Source organism: Lutra lutra, chromosome 10, assembly GCF_902655055.1.
Source record: "Lutra lutra chromosome 10, mLutLut1.2, whole genome shotgun sequence".
Classification (NCBI taxonomy): Eukaryota; Metazoa; Chordata; class Mammalia; order Carnivora; family Mustelidae; genus Lutra; species Lutra lutra.
The window spans coordinates 21,388,841-21,405,061 of NC_062287.1; the positions used below are offsets into that span (position 1 = coordinate 21,388,841).

Here is a 16,221-nt window from a genome sequence, read left to right on the forward strand (position 1 = left end):
TCCTACTGACGGGGTGGCTAGGAGATGGGAAGCAGGATCTGAAGGTATGTGCTCTGTTCATTCAACTGTAGCAAGAAATGCGCCCTTCTAGAAGTTATTCCCCAAATCTCACATTCCTTCCCCAAGAGCACAAGCTTCAATTATCGGACCGGCTTCATCAGAGGGGTGGCGGGCCAGGTGGCCATCCCTGGGTCTCTGTGTCTCTCTTCCCCTTGGTGGAGGAGTATCCCGGATCCCGAAGTGGCCAGAGGGAGGCATGGTCACTAGTCTCCAGGAGTCTGTGTCAGCATGACCAGGTGCCGCTGCTTGCCACCAGGCCCGGGGGAGCTGGCTGGCAGGGGACGGGGGCCGCCAGCATGACTCACGGGCTCCTGTGTGTGTGTGTGTGTGTGTGTGTGTGTGTGTGTGTGTGTGTGTGTCTGAAATCGGGGTGAACACAAATGAATGCTTGTTCCACTGACTAGAAGCGTCAGGACGCCGAGCTGCCTCGGCGGGGGACTCGGATGAGAAGCAATGGCAAGAAAGCCAGGGGACGATCTTGCCAGGAATAAGTGGCGCCTGAAAGGAGACGGGAAACGGGACAGAAACTGCAGTTGCTTCTTAGGTTCTCACAGATTTTGACTTTATTAGAAAAGGGATTTCAAGTTCTCTCCAGGCTCTCAGGACTGGAGCTAAGATTTAAGGGAGGCTTATTTCAACACAGGGAATAAAACAGAACAAGGCCCCACCCCATGCCAAAGACCCTGTTGGCTTTCTGGTCAAAGCAGCCCAGACATTTTTTTTTTTTAGGGCTGTTTTTCTTGCGGAGGCGAAATGTCTGCCCAGGGGTTCACACAGATGGTCCAATGGTCAGCACAGACAACAGCGAGGAGGGCTCACTCCTCTCCATGCCCCTCAGGCTCCTCTCCGTCCCTCCTTGCTTCCTTCCAGAGACACAGAGCCCCCCCAAGGGTGGGGGGGTCTGCCTGCTCGGACACAGCCCCCCGGGGCTCAGGGATACTCCCAGGCTCCCCATGAAATACTGGCTGTCCTAGATCCTGCTCCTTCAGGGCCCGGATCTCTGTGGTCAGAACAGAAGGGATTAACTCACGTGGCTCTGGGACATGCGATGGGGATTTTCAGAAGAGGACGGGGATGGAGGTGTGAGGAAGATGTACACCCACCCCGACCACAAGCTAGACGCAGCTTCATACAAACAGGGAGTATCTGACGGTCCCCATCTTCACATGCTACTCTCCAGGAAAGCAGCGTTCTCTTTTAATACAAAGTCATATCAACCAGACAAAACCTGTCAACGCTACATCATTTAGAATATGTACAGTTCCAAACATAACATTACAACTTTCAGGGAAATAAAACATACTTTTCAATAGGATACAAAAACATGCCTCTCAAAGCCATTACTTAAAAAAAAACAGAGCAACATAGGTGAAATCCAGCCATGAAGTCAAGTTCTTGGCAGTACTCTCTCTGGAATGAGCTCTCTGGGTACTGGCCTTCACAGACTCACTCCACAAAAACAAAACCCAGAAAGAGAATGCTTTCCTAAAAGACTACTTCACAAGGTGTTAAAACATTGCAAGTTCACTCACAACCTGTATAGCACCTATGAGCAGACGATTGGTACGTAATGGGGGAAAAGGACACAGTGAAATGACACACCAGGAGCAGGGGCGGAGTTTGACACTAAAACAAAGAACCACAGAGAATTCTAAGACCAGAAGGAACAGAGGAGGCCTGACCAATGTCGTGCTCACTGGGCCCAGGGAAGATCCCATTCCCAGGCGGGGGGTGGTGGTGGTTGAGGGCTGTCACCGGGAGATATGGGGATTCTGGGAAGACCAAGTGACAAGCACGGAGCTCCGCCCACATGGACAGAGGACAGCTTCTGGGTGTGGGGTCGAGTCAGAGGAAGCATGCAGCAGGGGAGGGCGGGAGAGAGCACGTGGAACAGGGCTGGTTCCATGGCAAGAGGGAACCGCATGTATTTGGAAAGCAGTCTGGAAAACTGAAAGGAGCTCGGATTACGGCTCCGGGTAAATCGGGTTGAAGCGCCAGCTCTGTGGTGGGGGACTGTGCTAGAGATCTGTTGTGAGGGTTCACGATATGCTCCTATGTCCTCTGACTTCCTGGGGAAGCGACATCAGCCAGGACTGTTGTTGGCGACTGGGTAGGTCATACAAGTTCAGAACGACTCAAGGTTAGGAGGGATGCATAACTCCTGAACGGTAAGGCAATTTTATATATATATTTATATATTTATATTTATACGTCTCAATATATAAAGGCATTTTTTATAAATAAAATACAATAAGAGGGATAACACTTAAAACAGCGTTACTAATAATATAAATAAAAGCAGTCCACAGTAAGATTGCCCTAAAGGGAAAGTCATCTTCTCTTCCTAGTGCACAAATCCCATATCCAAACTCAATCTTTAAAAGCAGTTTATGACCCAAGGCTCATGCTAGTACACCTGTGTTTCCTGAATCAAAATGACTGCCCACAAACATCTGCTCCCCAGTTTTCTAAAACTCCCTGTGTGACAGCACGGCTGTGTCTCGGTTGGCCAAACGCGGTATGTTTTCATGTTCTGTGCACGAGGATTCTGTCCTTTGCTAGTCACTGAAGTAAGGGATGCAGCTATCCCCCTGCAAAGCTAATGGCATCTACACCACGGGAAGAATAAATCCAGTATACTCTTGTATGGCGATATGGAATGAAGTACTCGATTCAACGGCGTCCCTAATACCTGACCCTGAAATGACACTCGCTACATTCTACTCAAAGTCATTCTTGCAGAGTGACCCAGCTCAAACAGCGTCTTCGTTAACAGCTCTATTTATAAGATACGTAGGCATACATAAGGGAATACTGATGCATTTACAGAAACAGTTGCTTAACATAGTATTCTAGTCTATTTCACTGCAATTCTGAGGAACTGTGAACTTTTCTCATTTATTGCTGAAACTGCTTGACTCTACATAAAGAGAATCATTTTCTATTTTTTCTTCCCCCAAAAGGGATGCACAATCTGAAAACAAGCAGTCATCCATTGAAGTTTGACTCAAGTTATTAAAAGAGCTATTAAATAGGAGTAGTGTGTGTTTTTTTTTTGGTGGGGTTTTTTTTTTTTTTTTTTTTTTTGGATGTGGAGAAGAAAGGCCTTCCCAAGGCAGCTGCAAATGTCCTTGTCACTCAGAGGGAGCCGTAACTGTGATTTACGGGCTCCACTAATCAAAGCTTCAGGTGTGTGTTTACGATGACGACATTCTGAAAAAAGTCAGGAAATTTCAAACCATACCCCTTTCCCTCCAAATTAAATCTTTTCTGATACTCACATTGTCCAAGTATTGCCCATGCTGGAAGCTTGAAAAATAGTCATTTTCAGGTGGTGTGACACCGGGAGCACAATGGGGGTCTTTCTTTCCAAGTCTACTTTCTTTCCACTTTAAACTCATTTTGTTCCTACTCTTAGAAACAGTCAAAATGAGCCCTATAGTGACAATTTAATAAGCCAACCCAATTTTGATGCAGTGGGACCAGAGTGCTATCTTTTTCTTTCTAGCTTTGATCCCCTGTCTACATACTCCACAGACCTTAACCTCAACCATGATCATGACACCGTCTGTGACTAGTGCCTAGAAAACTGAACATTATTTGTGCCCGTGTGAAGACAGAAAGCCAAGAGCTCACCTATCACTTCTGTGGTAGGCACTCAAATTCATAAGACACCTGCTATTACAAATGCTAAGTTACAACCAAGCGTGACTTCAAATGTTCTCAGAAAGTCTGATAACACAATACACCAAAAGACAGCTTTCCATCTGAAAACTTCAGTTCCCTCTTAGCCGAACTGGCCAATAGGCTGGATCCTTGCAGGAGGAGCTCTTATGGTCACTGAGGTTCTCAGAAACATGGAATGATGCCACCACCCTCAGATGATTGAGAACTACGCAAAACTAGGTTGCTTCCTACCAAAGGGGAGGAAGGAGGAGGGAAATTTTAAGGCATAAATAATATAAAAGGGCACACATTTTAAGATACATTCATAGGATATTACTACTACAAAAAAAAAATAAATAATGATTTTCTCTGATTTGAATTCATGTCCTTCACACAGTCCATCCCCTGGCCTGTTTTGTGCAGTTACTGGCTTGAAGTGGGAACATGACTGGTCGTTTGCACACCCTCAGGTCTCTTGGGGTTGCTGAAGGACCCCTGCAGGGCTGTCTAAAGGAATGCCAGGAGGAGACCAGGTGGTCTTTTCAGTACAGTCCTTGGACACATGAGGCAAAATAAGAGGATTCCAACTTAAAATTTTGTTCTCTGTTTCTGAATGGACACAGCTGTCTCCTGAAAAACACAGAGGTTTGGGAGCATTATGACATCAGAAAGGCGGATTTATAAACAACAGTCTCACAACATTACTTTGAGCAATAAAGAAAAGAGTAATGAGTAAATGTAGAGCCCAGTTATGTTGAGTTTGACTTTGAGAAAGAAAGTAGGTTTTAGAGATTTAAAATAAAGGTTGAGCTCTCATGAACAGCTGTATAATTCACCTCGGGGCTAAAGCAAACCCCCTAAAGCCCCACAAATAAGCATTCTAAGGAAAAGCTACAACTCCAGAAGCAATTCAAATGATAAAAGAGGCCCGTGATGATACAATACATTCTTTCAGCAACTCTACTGTCCAGGCACAAACCCAATCAAACCCCCTTGGATTTATTCTCCAAACTGTAATGGGATTAACATCCTGAGATGAAGGATATGAATAACAGAATTTCACAGAATTCCTTATACAGTCAACTTTTTTGAAGTACCCAATACCCCCCACCCACTATTTAAGAAATATGTGACTTGATCACAGAGAGAACGTCCTGAAAGCAACTGTCCTCTTATAGGTCTTACCTAACTAAAGACCAGCTAGAAACTCAAGATTTATAATGTCGCCTAGTACCTCTGTTGAACTCTGCTGTATCTTCTGTGCACTCAGAGTTGATTTCACTCCTACTGTCCTGACAGCAAGTATGCTGGGCAGGTCTTGGCACCATGTCATCTTTGAAGTCCTCTTCAGGTGACTGGCCACAGTCGGGGACTGTGGAAGCCAGGCATGCAGGCATCTTCATGTGACCGAGGGGCTTCATTTCCAAACCATCCTGAGGATAAGATGTTACCACTGGGACCACAGGAAGGGGGCTGCTGCTGAAAGTGCTGTTAGTTTTCGTGAAACACCTAGAAAATACAACCAAAAGAAATAGGATTATGTCTAGAGGGATTAATAATTAAAAGACACTTATTTTGAAATATCATTTCGTATTTTGTATTCCAAGGTTCTTAAGAAAGATTAGTGCTTAAAAATAATGAAATGGTTCACTATGATTTGATATAGTAAGAACTCAAAAACTACAGTTAAAATGGAATACAACAGGAGCCACTTAAGAATAAAACCATATATGGGGGCACCTGGGTGGCGCAACTGGTTAAGCACCCAACTCTTGGTTTCAGCTCAAGTCATGATCTCAGGGTTAAGATCTCATGGTCATGAGACCGAGCCCTGTCTCAGGCTCCACGCTGAGGAGTCTGTTTAAGACTCTCTCTCCTTCTCCCTCTGTCCCTCCCCTCCCCTAATAAATAAATACATCTTAAAAAAACAACAACAACAACAACAACAACCATATGTGAGGACCTATCTCACAGGCTTCCTTTGCCTTGGTCTGTGTCTGAAGTTGTCTTCCTTTTTACAACTAATTGGTTCCTGAATATAGCACACAGAAGAAAAAGGCCATTGGTCACTGGAAGGAATAGGGAGGAAGAAGAGAACAGAAAGCTAAGAAACCTATGGCCACATGAGAGGACTAATCTTATGAAAGCCAACAAACACACACTGCCTTGAAGTCAGATAATACGTTCCCTCTCACCCTTGGAAAAAACACTACGTAGATTAGACATTCAAAATCCAAGTTTTATTTTTAAATTTTTCTTTGCATAATTAGTTGCTAGAATTTATTAGCACTGAGCATTTCAATCCTGCTCTACTTTTATTTCTTGCCCTCATCTAAGATACGTGTTTTCTTTTCTTCTTTCTGTTCTTCAGACTGGATAATTTCTATTGATCTTCTAGTTCTTTGATTCTTTCTTCTATTGTCTCCAATCTGCTGTTAAGCTCATTCAGTAAATTCTTCATTCCAGTTAACTATACCTTTCAGCTTGGAATTTCCATTTGGTCCTTTTTATTGTTTCTGTTTCTCTGTTGCAATCCTTCATATGTGAATTCATTGTATGTTTATCTTCCTTTAGGTGCTTGAACATATTTATAACAGCTGCCTTCAGTTACTGCCTGCTAATTATGGTATCTGTGTCACCTCAGGGTCTTTTTCTATTGACATTTTCCTCCTTAAGTATCCTATTTTCCTACTTCTTCATTCATATAGTAGCCTTTTTTACTGGCTTCCCCCCCTCTCTAATTTTCTGGTTGTTCTGTTGGTCTTGAACTCCACCCTCCGACACCTTCTGTTTGGGTCCTTGACCCAAGCCTGGAGAATGCCCTCCAGCAAAAATCCATGAACAACTGTCAGACATTGTCTTTTAAGGTTAGATTTATTCAGTTTCTGCCTGCTTCTGTTTATTCTCCAATACTTCCAAATGGTCCAGATTTCATCATTATTACCTGTGGATGATCAAGCTAGTCCATCACTAACAGACGCTGGAATTAGAGAAATATACTTTTTATTTCCACAATTATAAGAAGATTCTCATGAAGACATTTCATTTGGTTTTGATTTGAGCATGTTAGGTAGGAAACACACAGCACTGACTGGTAGTATGATGTAGCTAGGCAATGTTAGGGAATAAAGGTAAGCATTCTTTGGATTTCCACCTTTTTAACATGGAATGTTACATTTCTGGGGTAAATGAAAATCAGTCAAGGACGTCCACGAAAATGTTACTAGCATCTCTGTTGGTTCAAAATTATTGGAAATACTGAATGCTAGGCAGGAAGAAAGATCTGAACCTGCAAGAGAGTAAGATATCTGTTAGAAAACCAGATCCTTAATTTAAGTAAGTCCAACATTCATTTCAAATAGAGAAATATACTTACTATACCTTTAGTGGAATTCAGACAGTTGTCACCTGAAATGAAAGCAAAGTATGTGAGGCATTAATTTGCACAGAATAGTTTGAGTAAAAGATATAGGACTATATTTTAAGTTTTAATAATATAGAAGAAATATATACCTGATTCAAATAAAACCCAACTGTTTCCATGCATGTCTTAAGCCAATAACAAATGAAGGAAGCACTAGTATAGAAGGAAGTTTGCTGGAGACAGAATCAGAGCTTTGGGCTAGACAGATCATGATTCCAGGATAGTATGGTATTATTTGTCTCATGCTACATCTTATTCTACTCTAAATTTTAAAAACTTCCCTGGGACGCTGGCAAAGGTGAGCACTGATCTCCTGAGCCATTTAGTAATGTCTGTGTTATTGGGTTCTTTCCTTCTTGGATTTTGTCTGGTCTCTTCCATTGTCCCAATGCCTAGGGAACCTGAGACTCACCCTGCATATTTTCAGTTCATCGGAATCAAATACAGACTCTAAGTAAGGTATTTACCCAAAATGGGGGACATGGTCAGAGGCAAAAACAAAAGAAAAACAAAACAAAAAAAATTTAAAAACCCACAGAAACCCTACCTTTCTGAATTCAGATACTACTAATGAAAATTTAATGGATATTATCCATTTATATAAATAACCTTACATACAAGAGCCCTTTATTCTAAAAGCATTTGCTGAACAACTTCTAAATGTCAGACACTGTGGTAGACATTAAAAATATAAAGGTAAATACAGCAGATTTCCAACTTCCAGTCACCCAGAGGAGATGGGAAAAGTAAACAAATGGCTACGGTGTGACGTGGGGTTATATAAGAAGATATAAAAGACACTGTCAGCACTTACCTGTGAAAAGGGTAATAGATGTGTGGCTGGTGAGAAAGAGTACTTTCCATGTGACCAGCTAGAGACCAGTGTCTACTCTTTCCTACAAGTTCAGACTCAACTGTCTTACAGTCAAGGAAATTACATCAGGTAGCAATTACAGACCTACAGAATAAGGAGGATTTCGATTTCCCCAAACCAGAAATATCTCTGGTCAGGGGAATCTAGATGGCTACCATGACTTGCTGGAAATAACTTTTGAAAAATTAAATTGCTGTTTTCTGGCTATGACTGATTAGTTTGTATCACGACTCTCCTGCCAAGGACTACTACAAAGAATGGAGAAATTTTTACTTTAAATCTGTTGAAGTCGTCAGAGGGCAACTACCCAAAAATGCAAGCACCTGAACGGCTGGCTCTCCAGAGAAAAGGTAAATGTTGAACCTGAGTTTCCATACCACTTTTCCTCTTGAGGCATTTGCCCGATTCAGTGCAAAAAGAAAAGGCTGAGACATCAAGCAGAAGGTGGGGGCTATAAAGCTAAGACGCTGAGCAGGCCTCCCAGCACCTTCATGGCATTGGGAAGACAGAAACTGGAGTGGAGTCTCCTAAAGAGAGAAACACTTTCCGTTGGGACCCTTGAAGATTTACGCTGTACAAATAATGGTGACGTAGAAATAGACAATGCTTTTGTAGCCACGGAAGCTCAGCAGTAAAACAGCTCTGTTCCAGATTGGGGAAAAGTGATGTGCCCCTTGCCAAACTGCCTGCCAAAACCAATCCTTCTGGACAAGGAACTCCTCCTCCAGAGCCTCTGTGAGTTTTTATATGCACTGCCTAGAATTCATAAAAAACTACCAAGCCCATCAAGAGAAAGGAACAAGAGAAAAATAAGTGATGCATATACTGAGTTACGAGGCAAAGACATTGAAAGACCTGGATGCATATATTCACGAAAACAGATGACAAGACGAGGAATTTTACTAGACACCAAGACCCACTATTGGGATTTCTACACTAAAAAAGTAGAATAACTGAAATTGAGAACTGAATACACGGGGCGAAGAGTTAACTGGGCACAGATGAACAGAGGTCCACATACACGAAGCAGGCGTCGCACCCCATTCAGACTGGAGTGCAGAGACAAAAAGGATGGGAAATAGAGAAGGAAGCTTAAAAGACACTTGAGGCATAGCGAAAAGTGAAAAGCTCAAAAGCATATACAGTTGGAGTCTCTCTGAAGGAGAGAAAAGAGAATGGGACAGAAGCCATATATGGAGACATAAGGGCTAAGAATTTTCTAAAACTGATGAAAGCTCCAGCACGGATATGAGAAGTCCTATGAACCCCAAGCTATTCAGAATAAATACAAAGACAGGTACACTTCTGGATGTGAACAATTAAACTGCTGAAAGCAAAACACAATGTGAAAACCATAAAAGCAGCCAGAAGAAACAGACATTATTACTTTGACAGGGAACCGTACTAACTGCCCAGATGATTCTTCACCAGAAATGACAGAAGCAATAATACGACATAATTAAAGTACAAAAAGAAAGTAACTGCCAACCTAGAATTCAATGAACTGTAAAAAGGATCCTTCGAAAAGGAAAAGGACCTGAAGACGTGTTCAGACCAAAATGCTGGGAGCCTCTGTGACCCTCAGACCTGTTATTATAAGAAATACAAGAAATACCAGAGGCAGTTTTTCACATTGAAGGAAGCGATTGCCAGCAGATGCGAGAAAGGAAATACAGAAAGGAACCAGGAGCAACAAAGAAAGGGAGTGTCAGGAATTTTGAATAAATACTGACCTCAAGAAATAGTAACTGTAATGTCTTAGAGGATTTTAAATATTTGTAGAATGAAAACCTGTGACAAAAATAACATAAAACCCTAGAGAAGGGATGGAATTAAAATGGTCTAGGAGATAGTAAAGAACTGAGGTAAATGGGACTCTAATGAAAGTCATGGTATCCAGCACCACGCACATAGTTCATGGCACACGGTAGGATCTCAAAAATGTTGAACTAATAAACATTAAAACATCAGATTTTGGGATGCCTGGGTGGCTCAGTTGTTAAGCGTTGGCCTTCAGCTCAGGTCATGATCCCAGGGTCCTGGGATCAAGCCCTACATCGGGCTCCTTGCTCGGTGGGGAGCCTGGTTCTCTCTCTCCCTCTGCCTGCTGCTCCCCCTGCTTGTGCTCTCTCTGTCAAATAAATAAAATCTTTAAAAAAAAATCAGATTTTTAAAAAAATATCCTTTTTCTTAAGCAAGTAAATTCATTATCAGGGGCCTGGAGGGGCCATGACTAAACTAATTGGAAAATACCTATAATACCTTGTTAATGCCCAGTACTAAGGTGAGACATGTCCACTAAAGGGAGAATGAACAGATACACTTACCCTCGAAGATTTCTGTATCCCTGCCGTAGTTATCTGTGTCCTCGTTCAACACAGGCTCTGTTGTCTGGGTTTTCTTTTATCTGTTGGTTTCAAAGTCATCTGACTTAAACTCCCCATGAGGGCAGGCAATGCTTAGCCTCAGTGTCAGAGAAAGCTCTTAAACAATGAGACATACAACACACAGTCTTGTCCTTTAAAAAAACCGAAAATCCCGACGATGATGCTGTAAAATTAACTAACTGAGCTTCTGGCTTGATGCCTCGTTTCTTTGCAAGAATCTGGAAGTCACACAGAGGCCCTAGAAATCCAAAAGACCAAAAAGGGTCATCAGGTCAGAAAGAAGAGTTTTCATTTAAAAGAAGCAAAGTCAAACTGTAGGAAAAAAAGAAAAAAATACTTGCCAGTATTAGAAAAACCAAGGAAGTTCCCTAAAAACAAAATTTTATAAATTAATAATTTGTTTGGGTACATAGAAGAGGAATGAAATTTCACAATGTTAACATAAAATAATGACGACTCACCGGGTAGTAAGAAGCCTTCAATTTTTCTTTTTCTTTCCTTTTAGTTTCTTTTTTCCCTGTTCATTTCTTTCATTTAAAGTGAAGGATGAGATTTTTAAATAAAGTGTGGGGGCAGCCCTGACAGTCTGAGCGTGAGACACCTTTGTGAGGCAGCTGAGGTGAATCACACGGTGGGGTAGGACCCAAGGGATGGCCAAGACAGAGGGACCACGGCCAACAGTGATGGATGATAACCTGGTCTTCTGTGCCGGAGCAAACACACAGGTTCAACACACAAGAGGTTTTAAAAGAAATGACATATATTTCACAAGAAAAAAAAAAGTACAATTTTATAGTTCCCTATTCTTTGGTATCTGTTTTTCAGCAAAGTGAAATAGAGGATAGTGGCAGCCGTTTACTTTGGTTCTGAATCGTGACTCTCCAATCACAGAACGGTTTTGACAGTAAGATCATACTTCGAGTTAGATGACCCACCTTCCAAGAGGATACACCAAACGGATTTAAAATTTTCCAGTACACTAAATCCTAACTCCTAATCATCAGGAATTAACCATTTAGATAACCACAAAGCACATGTAAATAATTTCATTCTATCCCAGGTATCTACAGGTTTATCTATCCCAGGTATCTACAGGTATCTACAGGTGTTGGCATAAAAATGGCTTCAACTTAGGGGTTATGTGCTAAGACGTAAGCATAGAGGACAAAGTATACAAAAAGGAATGGGGCGCCTGTATGGCTCCATCAGTTAAATGTCTGCCTTTGGCTCAGGTCATGATCCTGGAGTCTTGGGATCAAGCCCTGCATTCTCCCTCTGCTCTTCCGCCCTGCTCGTGTTCTCTCTCTCCTTCGCTCACTCTCTCTCAAATAAATAAAAATCTTTATAAAATAAAATAAGAAATATATATATATATATATATATATATATATATATATATATAATACCTGTTCTGAATAGAATTAGGAATACAGCATGTGAAAACAATTTTACTGATTAATACCTCAACTAAAATTTCTTTTTTTTTTTTCAAAGATTTTATTTATTTATTTGACAGAGAGTGAGACAGCAAGAGAGGGAACACAAGCAGGGGGAGAAGGAGAGGGAGAAGCAGGCTTCCTGCAGAGCAGGGAGCCTGATGCGGGGGTTGATACCAGGACCCTGAAATCATGACCTGAGCCGAAGGCAGGTATTTAATGACTGAGCCACCTAGGCGCCCCCTGAACTAAAATTTCTAAAGCTGTCAGGTAATCACATGAAAGAATATCCATAAAGACCCCAATCTACAGGCAGTGAGAAACAGGTCAAATGAGTCTATCTGCAAATATCTGACATTCATCAAGATGCTCTTCCACTGCACACTTTACAGTTCATATAGTCAAAGAGTTTATAATTTCACTGCCTCAGGGTCCCCAGATAATCCTTCAATTGCAGTTATTATTGGCTTAAGGTAGAGTGAAGGTTTTAACGAAGTTGTCTCTGGCTCAATGAAACGACTTCTCTTAATTTTAAGTTTAAAAGCATTGAGTAAATAGAACTCTCGGCATCTTGCCACGGACAAAAATATGTGCTAAAACGGATTCAGGTGGTCTGAGACCTGTTAGTTTACCAAGATATGTTTTCAGTTAACAGGACAGACCTGACAAACCTGTAAGACAGAAGAAGGACTATTACAGTGTCATAAACTTGAACCAACCATCTGAGGAGCACACACTAGGAAGGAAGAGATTGGCACAGAATTGCGCTTGGATGAGTGTGTTGCGTGAGTATTTCATTAAATGTATTTTGGACATTCCAGGAAAACTACCGAGGACCCCTAAAATATTTTCTAGCGAAGTGTTCCATTTCTGTATACCCAGCAGCTGGATATTTGATAAGCACAATTACAAACAGAATTACTCTGAGTAGATACCTGCATAAGTTTCCTCTTTTGGTTATGGCGAGAGGGCAAAGACTGGATCTCCGTAAATCTCTTGGATGTATGACATGTACGTTCATGAGTATGTCCTTGAGACTTCTGAAACAGTCACATCTTGGTGGTGGTCTGTTTTACTAGTCTGCTCACTTCTGTTTCCTCTGGCCTCAGTGTCTCCATTAGTTTGCTGACCCAGGCTTATTTTTGGAAGCTCATCAGTTACTAGGCAACAGCACCCCGATGCATTCCCCCAGGGCCATGGCTGTCCCCCACTCTTATCGTATACTCTTTACTGCATGTAATGACCCCCATCTCAGAGTGGGAGCTGCCCTTTAGGAATTAGTTTACTGGTGATTGTCACATAATAGGTGACAATAAATGACTACGTTACTGAACATGACAAGCTCACACGCACACTATCTTACAAATAAAAGACCAAAAAACACTATCCTAACCACCTAACTCCCTGAAAATGGGCCCTTAGTTTCCATCTTATAAGTAGGAAATATAGAACTTCCCCAAAAGGAAGGTGCTGAGCAATTTGAAAAATCAGACACAGGGGCACCTGGATGGCTCAGTCCTTAAGTGTCTGGCTCCGGCTCAGGTCATAATCCCAGAGTCCTGGGATCGAGCCCCGCATTAGACTCGCTCGGTGGGAAGCCTACTTCTCCCTCTCCTGCTCCCCCTGCTTGTGTTCTCTCTCTCTTGCTGTGTTTCCTTCTGTCAAATAAATGAAATCTTAAAAAAAAAAAAAAAATCACAGTGCTTTGAAATTTTTTTCTTAGGGAACAAGGCAAGATTACCACAGATGGGAAAGAAACCAAGTCTTAGGTTTTGTGTGTTTTCTGCCTCTGGTTTTTATGGCGAGTTCTGAAGTAGCTATGTGATCAGCCATAGGAGACAGACTGAGTTTTAACAGAGTCACTTGCTGGGGGAAAGAATTTAGGCATAATCAACAAGTAGTCATTTTCCTACTTAACAAACCAGCTGGGCAGCTCAACTCGTAAGCCAGAATGAGCCAGTACTCTAACGAAACGTTTGCATGCTCCTCTCTACACACTATTTTTATCTGCATATATCGGACTCCAGTGGAAGGTTCCCAGTGGGTGAAAGAGTGTCCCCAAGCCCAACAACACACAGACTTTAAAGGTCATCACTAGGCAAAACCTCGGAGATCATTCATGGTATCTGCGCTTCCTAAGCACTAACTTTATCTCTCCTCCTGACCATCAGCCACGTATAGCTTGCGCTTCTTCCCCCAGATGGATTATATCCATTTTTCCAAGCTCATTTTTATTTGGCTACTTCCTGCCCACTTCCAATCTTTCTAGGACCCTTAATATCTTGTTCCTTCCTGATGGGACCTCTCCGTTCATCTGTGAATTCCATCAGTGTCCTCTCTACTCTTTTGCAAATTATCAAGACTGATGGTAAACAGGCAGGATTTAACGTCAATCCTTTCCCATTAAGCTAGCCAAGCAACTGACAAAAACCCCAGTTGATTACATATCCAGAACCGCGCCACTGCCTTTTTAAATTGAGAAGAGGAGGAGAGAAGGAGGAGGATAAAGCGCTTTTGATTTATTTGATTAAAATCTGTTACATTCCTGAAATGCACAAGGATTTCTCAATTAAGTCTTTAGTGGAGGGGACGGACTCCCCACAAAGCCACATTCTATACGCCTCTTTCTAGCTGTCCATGGCGAGCTATTACAAATCACTCTTAAACCGTGAAAAGCGTTCAAATTAGCTGAATACAGTGAAGCAGGCATTTACAACATGCCACGAGAGCACAGGAATCAATAAAACTCCGCAGACTACTGCAATGCACATTTCCTCTTACTTGTTCTCACATTTTCACATCAGTATTCCAATTTAGACAATAAAAGCAACGTTTTCTCTCCAGATAGCTACTGCCAAAACAGAGGGATGATAAAAGGGGTCTAAGGCTGGCATTGACTTGTTTCTTAGGAGCCCACTCTACAAAATACATTTAAGTTTCAACCCAAGAAGGCATGGCAGGACACTATGCAGCTAAGATTACAGGGGGGTCAGGCCCTAAGCAAGACTTCCTCAGTTCTTAGGCATCTGTGGAATATAAGACCCACCCTGTGTAAAGGTGAGTTTGATGTGGGGTCTAGAAGAATGACTCCCAAGGGTATGCGCTGAGGGGTAAACAGTTTCTCCTCATCTCCTGCAGTGATTCTTAGCTCAGTGGTTGCACCAAGTTACCTAGATAACCCCTTGCCTGCCTTCTCAACCAATCCCTCGTATCTTTTTTTTTTTAATTGGCACTTTTTAAATCTCGTAAACCTATCTACTTCTCTTCTTGTCTACTGCAACAATCCTAGTGCCCAGCTTCTCCTCTGAGCTACTGCAATAGCCATCTGATTGGTCCCCTGTATCTCTCTTGCCCCATCCAATTTATTCTCCAAACTCCATCCAGAATGTTTTAGCACAATGCTGGCCTACCTAAAATCTCTTGCTGACTCACCACGGCTCTGCATGACTTGGTTTTGCTCACCTTTTACCTCTGGCTCCTTCACTTGTGAGGTTCCTGCCACATTAGTCTTCCTGAAGCTCTGTATGAATCCTGGCATTCTGCTTACAGATTTTGTGTACATGGTACCTTGTCTTTGCCTGGAAAGTTTTAAACCTATCCCCTCCTCTTTCACCTAGTTTTACAAATTCTTCACAGCTTTAGAGCAAAATGTCACATGCTTGGGGAGGCCGTTCTTTTCTAATACAGTCTTTACTTTTCCTTTAAAACACCCAGTTTTAAGTATATAGTCATTTTTATGATTTATTTGTATCCTTTTGAAAAAAGGTATGTCTCCCCATCAAACTATAAGCTCAAAACCAGGCAGGGACAATGCCTAGTTTGCTTCCTATGTCCCAGGATCTAGCTGGGTGTCTAGCCCACTACATACTTGCAACAAATGTTTGCTGAATGAATAAATGAATGCTTTTTCCTTTCACTCTCCTTATACCATCCTACCCCTTTATCATCTCCTCAAAGACATTTCAAATAACAGCACCAGGATCTGACGCTTTATTATTATTATTATTATTATTTTAATGTAGGCTCAATACCCAGCGTGGATCCTAATGTGGGGCTTGAACTCATGCCCCTGAGATCAAGACCTGACCTGAAACCAAGAGTCGCTTAACCTACTGAGCCACTCAGGTGCTGCTTCTCAAAGACATTTCAAGCCCATAAGCAGAAAATAATAAAAGAGACTGCCTTATAATAAGGATGTCTAATCGCTTTAAATAATTATGAAATAGGGCAAAACAACACCTTAAATAACTAAAAATAATCAGCCATGGCTACTGTCTCCCTTGGAGATCTCACCCATATTTAAGTTCTATTACTTAGATGCAAATGACTCCTGAATATGTCTCATAGTACCGATCTGCCCCCTGAACCAGCACC

At 41.9% G+C, this 16,221-nt stretch overlaps 1 protein-coding gene across 17 annotated transcripts in view; it reads right to left on the bottom strand.

Moving 5' to 3' along the window:
- Positions 1-600: 600 nt before the first annotated feature.
- The window catches only part of CDON (cell adhesion associated, oncogene regulated), a 103,802-nt gene continuing 88,181 nt past the window's right edge, over positions 601-16,221 (bottom strand). For 9 of the 17 annotated variants that reach the window (XM_047691385.1, XM_047691384.1, XM_047691378.1 and 6 more), the window contains 2 exons: positions 4,961-5,235; positions 601-4,356 (listed from right to left, as the gene is read on the bottom strand). In XM_047691385.1, the coding sequence (XP_047547341.1) occupies positions 4,193-4,356; positions 4,961-5,235 (439 nt within the window). In that variant the 3' untranslated portion in view covers positions 601-4,192. Of the gene's footprint in view, positions 4,357-4,960; positions 5,236-6,712; positions 7,016-7,102; positions 7,135-10,351; positions 10,650-10,752; positions 10,780-10,799; positions 11,115-16,221 lie in introns of those variants that run through there. The other 8 variants (XR_007120911.1, XR_007120910.1, XR_007120912.1 and 5 more) reach the window with 8 other exon arrangements.